The following is a 15,462-nucleotide window of genomic DNA, read 5'->3' on the forward strand; positions in this document are numbered from 1 at the left end:
AAACTCCAGAGGCTTTTTCTTACGACAGGGTGTTCATGAACAAATACATAACATTTTGTCAGGATATTTGTTACATATCAAGATAGCTAATGTGGCTTTACTTTGTTTCTATCTTTGAAATGGAATCTGACCACACTACAGATCCCACCTGCAGATTGAATATTACCGTAGTCACTTTGGAGATAAATGACCCGAGGAATGGGTTTGCGTAATAAAAGTATTCAGGACAAGCAGAACGAAGCCACATTGAGAAATTTACTGCAAATCCAAGGTTGCTCAACAGTTACATTTTGTTTTATGTGTCAAAAGCCTTTTGGCAGTTTTTCCACCTTTTACAAGGCCATCATAAACAAATATTTGTCTAAAGTGTGTCGAACTCTAGCTTTACCTGTCACAGTTATGCACATCAAACAAAAGTCATCGTAGTTTGTTTTTTTTAAATAATCAAACGTTTGATCCAGTTAATATAACTTATTATCTGCTTGCTCATTTTCTTTATCATATTTGCAGTAGAGGAGAAGAGCTTGCCTGGTTTTGCTGAAATACAAAGCTTTTGTTTGCTTTATTGATTGCTGCAAATAATTACCAAGAAGGAAAACAACAAATAAACCCTTACAGGAATCCACTTTATCTGTCAGTGACAAAAAACAAACAGAGCAAAGCCTACACAGGGCATACAACCAGAGTCACAGTAATTGCATTGCATTAAAAATCTGTACTATTATTTTGCTTTACATTTACATGATCCATTGAGTTTATACTGCTATTAATATAATGAAAACATCTTTTATATCTTTTATAAGGAATATTTATAAGGTGTTGTGTCTGTGATCACATACTTTTTTTCTTTCCTCTGTGAGCCAGACATTGTATTTAGAGGCTGGAACAGACTTGCGTAAATCATTGAGCAATCTCTTCTTGCCTGTGAAATCCACAGATCGATCTGTGTCTATAATAGCGTTTCAGTCTCAAGGTTTCTACTTCTGTTTGGCGGGACAGGGTAATGAAGAAAAAATGGATGTAATAGCCCGAAGCTGTGTCCTATTTTTGTGGCTGCAAACTTTGACCTTCGTGACAAGTCAAGGTAAACCAAAGTAGTTTTTTTTATCATAGTCATTTTTATCGTACCATTTAATTTATTACTTATTCTGTTGTTGTTGTTGTTTTTTGGCTAAAACATTTGTTTTTTGGGGGGTCCCACAGCACCCTGTACACTTCAACAGTTTATTACTGGCGAATATTATGATTCAAATTTTGACACAACTGGCATGGCAGACAGCTACCCTGGTGGAAAACAAGTGAGAGTGCCCTGCAATGTTGGCTACAGTGGCTTTTTTAAGCTGGTCTGTATCGAGGGGAAGTGGGAGTCTCGAGGCACTAAATGTCACCGTGAGTTACAGTCTTTCACTGTTTGGAAATATTTATTTTGCAATTAAGAATGGTCAAAAACATGATTTTATTATTTACAACATGTAAGGCTGCATTAGTATTGTTCTCTTAAATGGAGGTAGTGTCATGGTTTGGATGAGTGCATAATGCTAGAGTAGCCTTAATTTTGTTGCTGTTACTAAATCTATGTTAACCCTTGTGTTGTCTTAATTTTCTGTATACAACAAGTGTCAAAAATGACCCACCTTCACTAAACCCCTTAAACAAAGAAACCCAAATATATATTGCAGAAACAACCTGTCATTCATCACAAACTTTATGAATATCTAGTTTTACCTCATACAGTGCAGATAGACTTTTATTACAACACACCTGTCACACTAAAGTAGTTTTTTTTTGTTTTTGTTTTTTTTTTAGCCAAAGGTATGTCAACATCATTATTTTTGCGTGCATGTGTACTTGCCCACATGCATGCATGTTTTTACGGGGGGTTTTGTGTTGGTTTACAGCTTTCATGGAAATATAAACAAAGGCAATGTTTAACTTTTTTCTCATGAATAGTTATTGAATTTCAATTTGAGAAAGGGTCATTAAGAGGGTGCTAAACATAATGGCGGGTCATTTTTAACTCCTAAGTCAACAGAAAGGTTAAATATATAGTCTGAAGTCATATGTATTACTGAATAGAAGGCCCACTTGCCTATATGGGCATTAACAATATAATAACCCGTATCATTTTCTCCCATTCCTGCTTTTAGTGAGACCATGTGGTCACCCTGGCGATGCACAGTTTGGAGAATTTCACCTGGCAGATGGAAAGACTGAATTTGTCTTTGGATCAAAAGTTGTATACACCTGCCAAAAAGGGTATGAAAATATTTTCAATCACAAATGTATACTGTTTTTTCTAATGTTTTTTTTGTGCGTTCATGCATATAATTATGTATGCCTGTAGTATAACCTGAATAACATGGAGTGCAATTTGAATTTAGCTCCATTGTCTCATGTTTTACATTATGCTCGTTTCAGTTATCAAATGATCAGTCGCAAAAACTACCGACTTTGCACAGCTGAAGGCTGGGATGGTACGGTTCCTATTTGTGAAGGTAAGAGCTGAAATAAAGGACATCATTCATTCTGTAACTGATTAAAAAAAAAAGTAATTTTGTGATTATTTCTGTGTCACCCCCTTGAAATCCTGAAGAACATTATTACCTGCTCATAGGTTGATACATTTGAACGTTTTTTTTCATTACATTTTTATTTAATTATTATTTCATGTTTTTCCTTCCAGCCCAACAGTGCCCAGTGTTTCGTGTGGACAGTAATGTGCAGGTGATTGGGGACCTAGAGGAAGCAACCTATGGCAATGTAGTTCAATTCAGCTGCAAGTCCAGACATGAAATCCTGAATGGGTCACCAGAGCTGCATTGTAATGAACAAGGAGAATGGAGTGGCAAAGTTCCAACATGCAAAGGTACAGCAGGATGTTGTTGTTGTTTCTTTAAAAAGGAAGGAGACGAGCGAAACACATACACACATGCGTAAACCACCACAGATCATTCAAAAACTAATAAGTAACACCAAAAACAACCAGTAACCACCTAATTCAAGTACAAACCACCCAGCAGGTAGAAGATGTATTCACACCAATTGGAGTCATTGTAGACACACAAGGATTTCTGCAAGAATGTGTCAAATGCTTCATTTCAAATACTGGGGAATATGAGACCCAAAATATGCAATGTGTTTGAGATATAATTATGTTATTTTTTTTGTTCAAATTCGAAGCTTATTATAGCAAGTCATGTATGTGGTGCTGTTGCATCGTGCCGCAACAAAAACTTTTACAAAGGGATCTTTCAAAAAGCGGACAGGAAACAAGATGAATGCAAAAAAAATGTAATTTATTTACAAAAGAAAACTTACTCAAACAAAAATCACAAAATGAAACCCAGGATTCAACATCCAACTAATGCTGGGCTTACACCAAACGATTTTCCCAGTCCCAGACTAAAAACTGAAAGTCTTTAGTAAATCTAGGAGTCTTACTGGAGTCACAGCACGCTCCCATCATCCCAATCGTTAAGTGTAAGGCAGTAATCTGCGCTGTTTCATATCAGTCTTTTCCTAGTCTTGGGTTTGCGATCATATCAAACGTGTTTGATATTATCGCAAGTCGCAGTGACTTAACACAATCAACAACCAATAGATGAGCGGTTCCAGACCGGCCAGTAAAACCACTTCGACAGGAAATAGTAACATCACAATAATGCTAGTAAGCTCTGTCCTAAATAAAAATATAGTGATGTAATATATTTACGGCCACAAGTGGGATTTTGGGGGCACTGTTTCTTAGTAAAGAAAACAGTAAGGAGACCCAGTTAAAATGTATAAATAAATGTGTACATGAATAAGTAATAAATAATTGATGATTAATGTGTGATTAACTAAATGAAAGTTGATAGAGCTGATAAGTATAATTATTCAATTAAAAAAATTATAATTAAATAGGACATAAATGCATATCATGAATTATTTTCTAAATTTTCCTTTCCTTTATTCTTCCTTATTTCTATTTTTACTGTAAAATAGTCAACTTTTCATGTCAGAAAAACAGAAACCCCTTTTCAGCTTTGTGAGGGGGCATTATGTGGCGTCTGCTTTTTCATCTATTTTCTTCTAAATGAGACCATTATTTACACAGTTAACATCGTATCATATTGAAGAAGACTTGAAACAAGGCGGCAACCTCCGGGTCTGAGCAGTGAGGCAAACCAGGAAGTGCCTTAAGTTATAACTTTGAGCCTTTCACTGTATTTTCACTTAATGATTTATTTGAACGTTTCGTTCAGTAAAAATGTCTTGTTCAGCGTTTGGTTGGACTTATAGACACTCCAAGGAGTCGCTGTTCAGTTTTCTGACGACAGTAACGTACACTTTGTTTTTGTTTTTTGCTAGACAAAAAGAACATCCCAGTTAATACTACAGATAATGCTAACATGAATTAGCAGCGGCTTCTCTCAGTCAGGTTGAGGTGTAGAGAGGCGTGTAGTCAGTGATCAGATCCCTCTCGCTCCTCCACAATCCAAATATGGTCTACTCCCCCTATCGGAAACAAGATGGCGACACAAGATGGCGACACAAGATGACGACGAGTGTAACGATGAACTCGATGCCTCAAACGGGCGGTCCACAAACCAATGGGTGACGTCATGACTATGTCCATTATATATACAGTCTATGCTTGAAACTAAAGATTGAGACCACAATATTGCTACGAGAACTCTTTCTGATGTAATAAATCAAGTGAGAAGTCGTCTCATTTTGTATTGAGATAGATAGGACCACTATTTTTGCAACCACTGTGGGCGACCAATGTTGAAATTTTGGAAAATTGCAGATGAAGGCACTTCCTGTTTGCTTCACTGCTCAGACCGGGAGGTTGCCACCTGGTTAAATATGATAACTGAGACCCGATTCTTCAGCTATTTAAGTCGCATATCAAGCAGGAATGGGAAAGAATTTCACTTTCAAGACAAACAATTGTTACTGTAAAAAAACAATTGTCCTCAGCTACTTAAAGTGTTGTCAAAATCAGATTGAGTGCATATTTACCAAAAACCAAAAAGGTAGTGGTTTCCCCCTGAAAAAAATGTTGAATAGGCCTATACTGTTTGTTAAATAACTATATATAAATAAAGAGGATTAAAGTAAGTACTTGTAAGTGACTGTTGAGCTGTGGCAACGTCAGCTCACTCACTGTAGCCCTAAAAGTCAACAACGGCTGCTGACTTGTTAGCTAATGCAACCGTTACCATTTACATTGAACAGCATCAGTTGGAAGGCTTGAAAGCCCAGGGAGAGTAATAAAAACTAATTGATGAAAAATAAAGAGGGACCAAGCTAAACTGTGAAGAGCTAAACACTCATAAAGCTGATGGCGCTTTTCTTCATTTTAGTAGCCAGCTAGGCTAGCGGACTGGCTAACCTCTAGTATTTTAAGACACAGAGGTGACTATAAAAAATACTTTTAAAAATGCCCAAAAATATTAAACAAACAGGACATACTATATGTATAAAGCATAACTGTGAAAAGTAAACTAACAAACTTAAGCATAAAAAACTAAAATGTCATCCCTGCAGACTAAGCTAATGTTACCAGCAAACAAACTTAACGTTATCCCGTTGACTTGGGTTGAAGTTCCCATTGCAGCCTGTATATGGGGCTGTGTGTCTGTGTGTGTGTGTGTGTGTGTGTGTGTGTTTAAGTTTAAAGGAGGTTTAACAAGAACAGTGTGTTTTGCTACACAAAACATGCAGTCATTTTCATTTTCATTGCCGTTTATTGGAACGTTAGTAGGCAGGCCACTGGGCTTGCAATACATTAATGAGAACCCTGAGGTTTATCAGTTCGGATATTAAATTAATATTGTCTCACAGCTTTTTTGGAGTCTTACATATTCTATAAACTCAAATTAAATTGCACCTCGAACTGAGACATGGTGATAATAGAACTGTTAAATGCCCACTGAATTGTCTTAATGGACTTCACGGAGAATAAATATCTTAAACTAACTATCAGTTATCATTATCAGTAAAAGAAAACTTGGAAACTAAAATTCTGTATGTTTTCATTCATGATTATTACATCTCAATGTTTAAAATGGGCTTGTAATTTTATTCCCGAATCAGGTCAGTCAGTGATAACTGTTTTGATTTTAACTAACAAATGCTGCAGCAATATAAATGCTTGTGCACTCTCCTCAACAGAGATAACATGTCCAGTACCCGAGATTGAAAATGGTAATGTGCCTGGCACTAATCGAGAATACAGAGAAAATGAAGTGCTGCGCTTTGAGTGTAACGAAAAATTTCAACCTACTGAGGGCATACCTTCAAAATGCATTAAAACAGGATCGAAAGCCGAGTGGAGCCCGACTCCTCTGTGTGAACGTAAGTATGTTTTGCAATTTATACATTGAAATAACTGAAATTGGTGCAAACAGATCATTTTTCTCTTTTTTCCCCCCAACATATGCAGTAATAAAATGTAAACTCACTAAAATGGAAGCAACCCGGTATGAACCTCCTTATAGAAATGTGTTTTCACCTGGTGAAACGCTGACAGTCTATTGTGCAAGGACATCCTGGATTTCTACCCCTCAGGAAACCTCAACAGTAACTACATGCGAAGCGAATGGACAGTGGTCTATCAGTCCGACATGCAAAGGTATAAAACTACAGTTCATTGGCTTTAGTGCCAGAGACAGAATATGAGATTGTTGTTCTCTACTTTCTGTTTCTGGTTCATTAACCTGTGGTGCTGATTGCCAATCTTATCTTCATTACATAAGATACAAACTTTTCCATTTATTCCAGAGGTGACATGCTTCGGCCGAAAACCAGAACATGTGAACTACTGGGGTGTGAGTTCTTGGAGAGCCACGAAATTGGATGAGACTATAAGTTATTCATGTCAGGAAGGCTACAAGACTTCAGCTGTTAACAAACGGGCCAAATGCACCAGAAATGGGTGGACGCCAAATCCACCTTGTGAAGGTATAGTGAAGACATTTTTGTCACATTATTTTTCATATATTTGCATATATTTTATATTTGTGAAAGTAGGGGAGGAACCTTTGGTCCAGTTGGAACCCTATTTTACTCTAATGGCTGTTTTCCACCAAAAACATTCTAAGAACTAAGATCATCTTAATTCTGTAACTAAATCAGGAAGTAAAAGTCCCTTTCCACTACATATAGTCACTTCATGATATTATAAAGTTGTCCTGGTCCCAGTGTTCATTTCAGAGAAAATTATCTGCAAATGGTGTATCATGTTCACTGGTACTCAATGGCCCTGAACTACAAGTTCATCCTTTCAACCCACGACAAAAATACAGAATTAACTGTTGTTGCTGTTCGAATAAAAAAAGGGGCAACATCAGGTGCCCATATTTTAACCAGAACCTCACCACAATTTGAGTTATTCTGGCCTTTTTAGTCTCCATTTCTACCTCGTTGCAGAAATGCAACAAGGTCTGTCTTTGTTTGCAAGTCCATACTCTCTACATTGCTTACTTATGTCTTTATTTATATGTACTGAGTGTGAAATAAATAAATAAATACATATACCATAGAAGCATTTTTCAGTCGCCTGACAGTGCGAATACAGTCACAGTAGTGTTTAAATGCTTTTAAAAAAACATTATTATTATTTTTACAGTAATAACATGCAGAAAAGAGAATATCCCGGGTGCAGTTATTGTCGACACTGACAAGGAAATATACAGAAACAAGGAAAAAGTCATTTATGCCTGCGGCGAAGGTGGTCGGGGAAGAATAACTCGAACCTGTGGAGCAGACGGTTGGACCGGGAGTACACAATGTGAAGGTACGAACGTACAGAACGACAACATCAGTGTTGTTACAGTTTTTTGTTATCTGTTTTTACATTTTTGCACTTAATGTTGAGTTTGAGGTTAATTGGTGACACTGATACTTCAAACACTCAGAACACTGTAATAATAATAGTACATTTTATTTGTATAGTGCTTTAAAAGGTACTCAAAGACACTTTATATATTACAAAAACAAGCAAGTAGTTTATTTAGGATTTTGGAAGATGCTCCGTACAGAATGCTATTACAGTAGTCCAGTCATGACGTAAAGACGTTGTGGATAAGGTTTTTAGCAGCTGAGAAGGAGAGGTTGGGGTGAAGACACGCAATGTTTTTGAGGTGGAAGAAGGAAGTTTTGGGAATGTAATCGACATGTCATTCAAATTGATTGAAGATGACCCCATAGTTACGGCCATGTGTGGAGGCAGGAACAGTGGAGCCGATAATGGAAAAGGAAAAGTTGTGGTAGTTGGAGGGATTTATGATGATGAGGAGGATTTCTGATTTTTTCACTTTTTAGTATGAGGAAGTTTGCTTGCATCCTAGTTTTTATGTCCATTAGGCAGTCTGTGAGGGTGGAGTGAGTGGCAGTAGTAATGGACTTGGTGGATATGTAGAGCTGGGAGTGAAGGCCATGGAGACCTATAATATAACCAAGGGGAAGCAAGTAGAGAAGGAAGAAGAGGGGTCCAAGCCCTGAACCTTGGGGGGCACCTTGAGAAACTGGAGCTGTGTTGGAATAGACTTAATTGATGCTGATAAACAGGTGACTGTCAGAGAGATAAGATTTGTAATATTTAGCATGTAAGTACCTATCTTAGTTTTCTAATATTTGCTATTTAAGGATTGATGCTCTCTGACTATGATTCTTTTTGTTTTTCAGTGAAACCATGTCCACTTCCACGCAAAGATCCCGATGGATTTTTTCGTGGTCCATACGATCATACACGACTGTACTATACCTGCAACGATGGTTATAAGCTTTCTAAGGAAGGCTGGTGGGCTGAGACCAAATGTGTTGATGAGAAGTGGACTGAACTAACACCATGCATCAGTAATTTATCTTTATTTCCCTACAAGTCCAGTTGTAGTTGACTTTATGAGAAGGATTTTGTTAATTTAATATATTTGTAAGCAACAGTATTAATACTAATTGTTTGTGATTGTGTTCATGCTAGGAGATACAGATTGTGGAAAGTTTCCTGAGATTCCAAATGCAGAAGTTGGACCTACGCACCAAAGTGTCCAGATTACATGTAACCAAGGATACCAAGCTCAGGCTAACAGCTTTACTTGTACAGGTGGAAATTGGGATTTAAAAGGATTATCACCTGATGAGATTTGTAAACGTGAGTAATCTTCAGTCCTATTTTATCACATGTAAGTATTTATAAACATTTTGCAGGAAGTAACTTGTACTGTTCTGTTTTAAACTCTTGCAGCAATTGGTCCCTGCGGTCCCCCACGTGAGGTTGAGAATGCTGTTGTTGTGACTTCCTATCAGAAGGAATACTTGTCTGGCTCTGAAGTAACTTACCAGTGCCGTAATAAGTATATTCCATTGGAGGGAGTGGACAAGACTCGATGCACAAATGGACAATGGGACAGGGAGATTGAGTGCACATGTACGTACAAAAAGCATATCAAAGTCACTCACAGAAAGCTTTAGGGATTTCCCAGTTTTAAAGCTAATTTATGTAGGCCTCTGACCACAGGCCAGGTATTGAAACTTGTAATTTGACTAACTTGAAAATGTACATGTGTAGGTCAGAAAACTTGTGATTCACCGAGCCATTCAGATTTGGCTCCCATGTCCCTCACATGTAAGCTCTGTTGAATATACTATCTGTAGGTCATACTTTTCTGTAGGTCATACTTTTCTTGCAAGCTTGAAGAGACGGGTGCTAAAATGAAGCGTTTCAAAGGGGATGAATCCAGATATATTCAGGCGGAAATTGTTTTAACATTAAAGCATGTTAACCTGTTGTTGCAGAAACCCAAAATACAAGTATGACCCTAAAAATAGTATAATACATCCCCCTTAATAGACAGGACTGACTTAAATTCAGCAAACTAACACAAACTGTCTCAGGTGACATGTCAAACAACACAACTTGGCCTAGTTGTTCAAGTTCCAAAGACTTGACACTTTGTATTTTTCAACCTTTCACCAGCACAATTTAATCAGGAAAACAAATTTGTACCATGTTGCAGAATTGCTAGGAGATGGGATTGCAAAATAATATATTTCTTGTACTTGCAGTATTCTGTGACAAGCTTGAAGATATTACCATCAACTTCACTGCAAACAAAGAGAAATACATGGATGGGGAAAACATAAAGTTTGAATGTGTCGTCGATGGCGCTGAAGGCATGGCAACGTGTAACAATACCAAGTGGGTTAAATCACTAAAATGTACAGGTAAGAAGTAGTGTGAGTGAAAGCAGACTTAAGGATAGGTTACGTTTTTAAAAATCTATCTCAATGCAATACTCACATATGTGGATTGGAAGCAGCCTTGAACACACAACTTCTTCACACCAAATTCTGTTCTGGTGGCACGTAATGTGTGAAAATGACATGCCACCAGCATGGAAACAATGCCAATGTAAAGTCAATGGTGATTCTTTTATTCATGCTGGGCACACGGATTCCCTGGTGTAACCATAGATATATATAAGAAAGGCTAGATGGCTCGAGGCGGAGTCACCAGCGTCTGTACACGGCGGCCATCTTACCACAGGCAGCTCGCCCACTCATAACATCAGTCATGGTGCACGTAGCATTTAAATTACCATAGTTTGCTTAATTTGAACCGATTTTCAAACGGTTTGGTTTGTTATAAACCTCAGTCTCCGTTGGCTAACAGCGAGCGTGAGCCACCTAGTGTTTATATATATATATATATCTATGGGTGTGACAATGTCACTCAGTGACATAGTGGTAATGATTGAGACTGATGCAGAGTTTAGATAGTGGATGTCGAAATGAAGGAGGGAGGGGAGTTGTATGGGTTGAACAAAAGGTGGACATTCACCAGGAGACTTTTATCGAACTTCCGTGGCTCACGTCATCCTTGTAACTACTTCACTTTTTTACGTTACCTCTGTAACTCACGTTCCACACGTTGTGAATCATTTTTTACTTAATTTGCATAACTTCTATGGCTCACAGCTTGTGAATCACTTTTTTTTTTTTACGTAACTTCCATGGCTCATTTCACCCTCATAAATACTTCACTTCTGGCATGTCTTTAAGCTATTCTGGCATTTTATAACGTCTTACCAGTAGTTTTTTTGCCCTAAACCTAGATCAGTGGTTTTGTAGTCTAAAATCACCAAAACTGCAGCATTTTTCACATCCACGATCCGTAAATGTATGTATGAAATTAAAAGATGTGTGTGCTTTTTTAAGGACTCTCCAATGCTTCACAAATTTACGTGAAATAAGTACTACTTCTTAACACCGAATTCTCTGGTGGTGGCATGTAATGTGTGAAAATTACCTCCCACCAGCACGGAATCCGGTGTCGAGAAGTTGTGCTCATTTCACATGATTTTGTGAGATCATGTTGGTTGGAGGAGTCATTGTAATCACTACTCCTCTACATGCTGGTTGAAAGACAACTACGCTGTAAAAGATGTCAAAAAACAACACACAAAACACTTCCTGTGTAAGAATGCATTATTATGTGATAGAATATGCTGGATGTTAGGATGTGATGTTAAACACAGAAATTTTCCCCAATCAGGAATAGCAAACATGATTTTGTTGAAGGTCCAAAGAAGTATCATAAAAATACCTAAAAAACAACTTTTCTAAGGTGTTTTTGCATCAGCTGTGTAGGGACCTCTGCCATTTTTATCAAAAGCGCACAGATGTGACATCATATTTTATTTCATTAAATAAGTGATATTAAGCTTTACTCTCCTCTCCCCCTTTCTTTCTGCCTCAGGGAGGATCTGCTGACCATTTGCCCTGCAGTGTTATGCAGAAAACCTCTGGTCTAAAACAATACCCTCGTATCTACTTCACATTTTACAAAACTTACGTTTTTTACGTAACTTCCGAACTCCTGTTGCTCACGTTTTGTGAATAATTTATTTTAAGTAACTTACATAACTTCCTTGTCTCACAGCTTTTGAATCACTTTTTCTTTTTTTTAAGGAACTCGTTTTAAAAAAAACTTCAGTGCCTGTATTCACCCTCATAACTACTTCACTTCTGGCATGTCTTTTATATTCTGGCATTTTGTAACGCCTAACCAGAAGGTTTTTTGCCCAAAACCTAGGTCAGTGTTTTTGTAGTCTAAAATGACCGAAACTGCAGCATTTTTATCAACCGCGACGACTTGTGTGCTATTTTAAGAACTCACAAAGAATTCACAAAATTATATGAAATGAGCACTACTTCTTAACACCGTCACGTTGTGATTTCACTGGCATCTGCAGCAGACAACTGTTTCCCCCTTTTTTATGCTGTTTATTAGTGTGTTCAAAACTGCCAGATGTTCCTCGGTCCTATGTGTCAGAAGCGACCCAAAAAGTGGGGTACCAACAAGGAGACGTGATACTTTTCACTTGTGAAACCGGTTATATATCAAGTCCAACCATTAAATATGTATATACAGAAGAGGGCTGGTTAGCCCTCCGACAGGGAAGGTGCTACTGTGAGTTAAATAGCTTTCTGCTACATTCTTTTTGTTGTTGCAACTTGGATGGTGGCAGCAATAGGGATACAGCAAACGTTAATCCTTTTTAAAATGGAATTTATTTTGTCTTCAAAATACCTATTACAATTGTTTTAAAGGTCCAGAGTACTTTGTACAACTGTTGTCGGGTACAATTAATTGTTAAGAGATGATATTGCACCTATGCATGCTAACATTTGAATATATCCGAATACGAACTGTAATAAATCAAATGGTACCGAGAGAGTTGAAGAAAAATGTTGCATTATGTTGCTGGCAACTTTTTCTGGTAACATCTATATGCTTCTTCAAAGCAACAGATTAATAACATGGCTGCTGCACAAGAAAGTCAAAAGAACAAAGCTGGAAAAATAATCCTGTCACTGTTCTAAATAAAAAAAATATAATCACTTTAAATCACAGATTTATACAATGCAAATTATTTGTTTCTTACCAAGATAAAAAAAAAATGATTTAGAAGTGTTAGATCATTTATCTTGTTTTAAGAGTTAATTTCTTATTTTAAGTGTTCAACATGCTTATTTCTAGATTTAACAATCTTAATTCAAGAAATCAAGTGAAATGATCTGACCATGCAGCAAGATAATTTCCCTCAGATTTAGTGTTTTTATCTTGTTTTTAGACACCCCTCTTTTGCAGTGTAAGCTAGTTGATGAATAAAATGTCTTTTCTCTCTGTTTTCAGTTAAGCCATGTGAAGGTTCTGCTGAAATTCCCAATGGTCGTTTTGAAATTATCGAGGGGGAAGAGTTAGTTTTTGGAACAAAAATCAAATACTTTTGTGATACAGGGTATGTGCATCTGGAATGATTCATGAAAACTATAAATAATGATAACACATGAGTGGTATTTATACAATATATTATTTTAAACACACTATAATGTAACACATTTGCTTATGAATGCATCTTAATTTGGTTTATTTGGTCACAACTATGTTAAAATGATATATGTAACATTTTACTACTCCTGCTGCTTTAGATGTCTATGTTCTCCTTATAGGGCAGTTTAAAATAGTGTGTTACAGACAGTATTTTTGAATGGTGTACAAGTGAAAACAGAAAAAAAGGATTACCTGGTACATTGTTTGTTTATTACCGACTGTGTTTTCATTTCCTAATAGACAGTTTTATTGTTGATTGCAGGTATAAAATGACGAGTAAAGAGACCACAAGGATTTGTTTGCTGAACGGATGGAGCAATCACGTGCCAACATGTGAACGTGAGTCTTAGTAACCACAAGGCTGCATAGAAGATTTTATGTTTTATATATATAATATGTGTGTATATATAATATTATATTTTATACATAATAAGCTATTACAGGCATCACAGTTGGAGCACTCTTTGACGTGGAATGGCCTGAAACTCTCACAGCTCTATCAACAGAAGAATAGATTAACACCAACATTAAAATATATCTGGTTCTTTGTTTCAAGTACCGCTGACAGATTTCACTGTTGACAAAACTGATTAAACAATCTGCACCTTTCGTCAAATCACGTTTAATTTTCTGGGTCAATTTTGGATCGATTGTGTGTTGTGTTTGGTTTTTTTTACAAAACATGACTTCTCAGAAACAAAATTAAAATGTGAGAAATACACTTAATGAATCTTTGGGAAGGCTCTGCTCTTTGTTCAAAGTGGGATTGTGTCTGATCTGATGAAATGTTTTCTCTGTTCATCTTTTTGTGTTAATTCAGCTGTGAGCTGTGACCCTCCAACTGCTGATGGACGGTTAATAGTAAAAGGTTTACCAAATAATGACAATCCCATTCTCCCTCGCTACTCCATCGACTTCAGCTGTAGTGATCCTGGGAGTAATCTGATTGGCAGTGAACGTCTGGTCTGTGGTGAAGATGGACAGTGGGATGATCCATTCCCTTCTTGTGAAGGTAAACCCTTTGAATAAGAATGATGTTTTCTTTGATTCAACAACTTCCTATGATTAACCTGATCAAAGCTTTACAAGCATCAGTAAAGGACATAAGGATTTATGAGTTTTTACTTTGTTTTTGATTTTCCTTAAGGCACATACACACACATCAGTGTTTAACTTTGACACTGTAGACTGAATCCAGTCATTTAATCCGTCAAACACGATTATTTCTAGCACTTTGGATAATACACTGGCTATTGCTATGGGTCTATAATTATCACACTACATACCTTACCAGCTTTGTCTTTTATAATTGACGCTAATAGAACCGACAACATTGAGTCTGGTAACAAGCCATAAATTATAAAGCCAGTAAAGCAAATAGCAAGGAGAGCAGCTATCCTCACACCTTTATTCAATAACACTTGTTTTATTCTTTCTAGAAATCACTTGTGAAGTTGGAGTGATGCCCCCTCATGTCGATGCAGTGGGACTTCCACCAGGAACTAATACAGTCAAGGCTGGATATAAAATACAGTTTGAATGTGACAATAGACGTCCAGTAGATGGACCTGCAGAAATTGAATGTTTGAAAACTGGGGAGTGGAGTGCTGGCTATCCAACTTGCGATGGTATGTTCACTTTGTTCGGAGGTTAAAACCATTTATTTTTATTTTACCCACCTTTTATTTTTCATATTTGAGTTCAACCATTTTTAGGCAACCACTTGTATTACATAACAGTACAGAGATTCACAGTATGACTCATAGATGACAATAAAGCTTGATGGTTATTAAAAGGGGACGAAATCTAAATATTTCATGGCTGCTTAAAGATAAGAGACACAGGAGATGAATGTGAGTCTCCAGTCACATTAAGCTCAAAGCTAAAGCTAAGACTTAAAGGCATTGTTGTTTTTTATTGGCCTTTTGGAGGCAGCAGAAACAAGCTGAGTAAAACAAGAGCATGTCAGTGGCTGCCAGCTTAAGGACTGTGTATGAAACGTGGGTCTTTTTCTTTTCTTTTTTTTTTAGTCAATTGCTCTCTAATGTCCAGGCCTGACCCTGAATGCATGGCTA

The 15,462-nt window shown here is 37.0% G+C and overlaps 1 protein-coding gene across 2 annotated transcripts in view; it reads left to right on the forward strand.

Annotated features, from left to right (window-relative positions):
- The first annotated feature begins 926 nt into the window (after positions 1 to 926).
- The window catches only part of LOC131978265 (complement factor H-like), a 57,086-nt gene continuing 42,550 nt past the window's right edge, over positions 927 to 15,462 (forward strand). For both annotated transcript variants that reach the window (XM_059341844.1, XM_059341845.1), the window contains exons 1-17: positions 927 to 1,084; positions 1,204 to 1,389; positions 2,148 to 2,256; positions 2,419 to 2,495; positions 2,684 to 2,866; positions 6,163 to 6,345; positions 6,434 to 6,622; positions 6,772 to 6,951; positions 7,619 to 7,786; positions 8,677 to 8,847; positions 8,972 to 9,142; positions 9,236 to 9,418; positions 10,057 to 10,215; positions 13,190 to 13,295; positions 13,650 to 13,726; positions 14,208 to 14,399; positions 14,827 to 15,015. In XM_059341844.1, coding sequence (XP_059197827.1) covers positions 1,015 to 1,084; positions 1,204 to 1,389; positions 2,148 to 2,256; positions 2,419 to 2,495; positions 2,684 to 2,866; positions 6,163 to 6,345; positions 6,434 to 6,622; positions 6,772 to 6,951; positions 7,619 to 7,786; positions 8,677 to 8,847; positions 8,972 to 9,142; positions 9,236 to 9,418; positions 10,057 to 10,215; positions 13,190 to 13,295; positions 13,650 to 13,726; positions 14,208 to 14,399; positions 14,827 to 15,015 — 2,593 coding nt within the window. In that variant the 5' untranslated portion in view covers positions 927 to 1,014. The remainder of the gene's footprint in view (positions 1,085 to 1,203; positions 1,390 to 2,147; positions 2,257 to 2,418; positions 2,496 to 2,683; positions 2,867 to 6,162; positions 6,346 to 6,433; positions 6,623 to 6,771; positions 6,952 to 7,618; positions 7,787 to 8,676; positions 8,848 to 8,971; positions 9,143 to 9,235; positions 9,419 to 10,056; positions 10,216 to 13,189; positions 13,296 to 13,649; positions 13,727 to 14,207; positions 14,400 to 14,826; positions 15,016 to 15,462) is intronic.

Source organism: Centropristis striata, chromosome 9 (assembly GCF_030273125.1).
Source record: "Centropristis striata isolate RG_2023a ecotype Rhode Island chromosome 9, C.striata_1.0, whole genome shotgun sequence".
Classification (NCBI taxonomy): Eukaryota; Metazoa; Chordata; class Actinopteri; order Perciformes; family Serranidae; genus Centropristis; species Centropristis striata.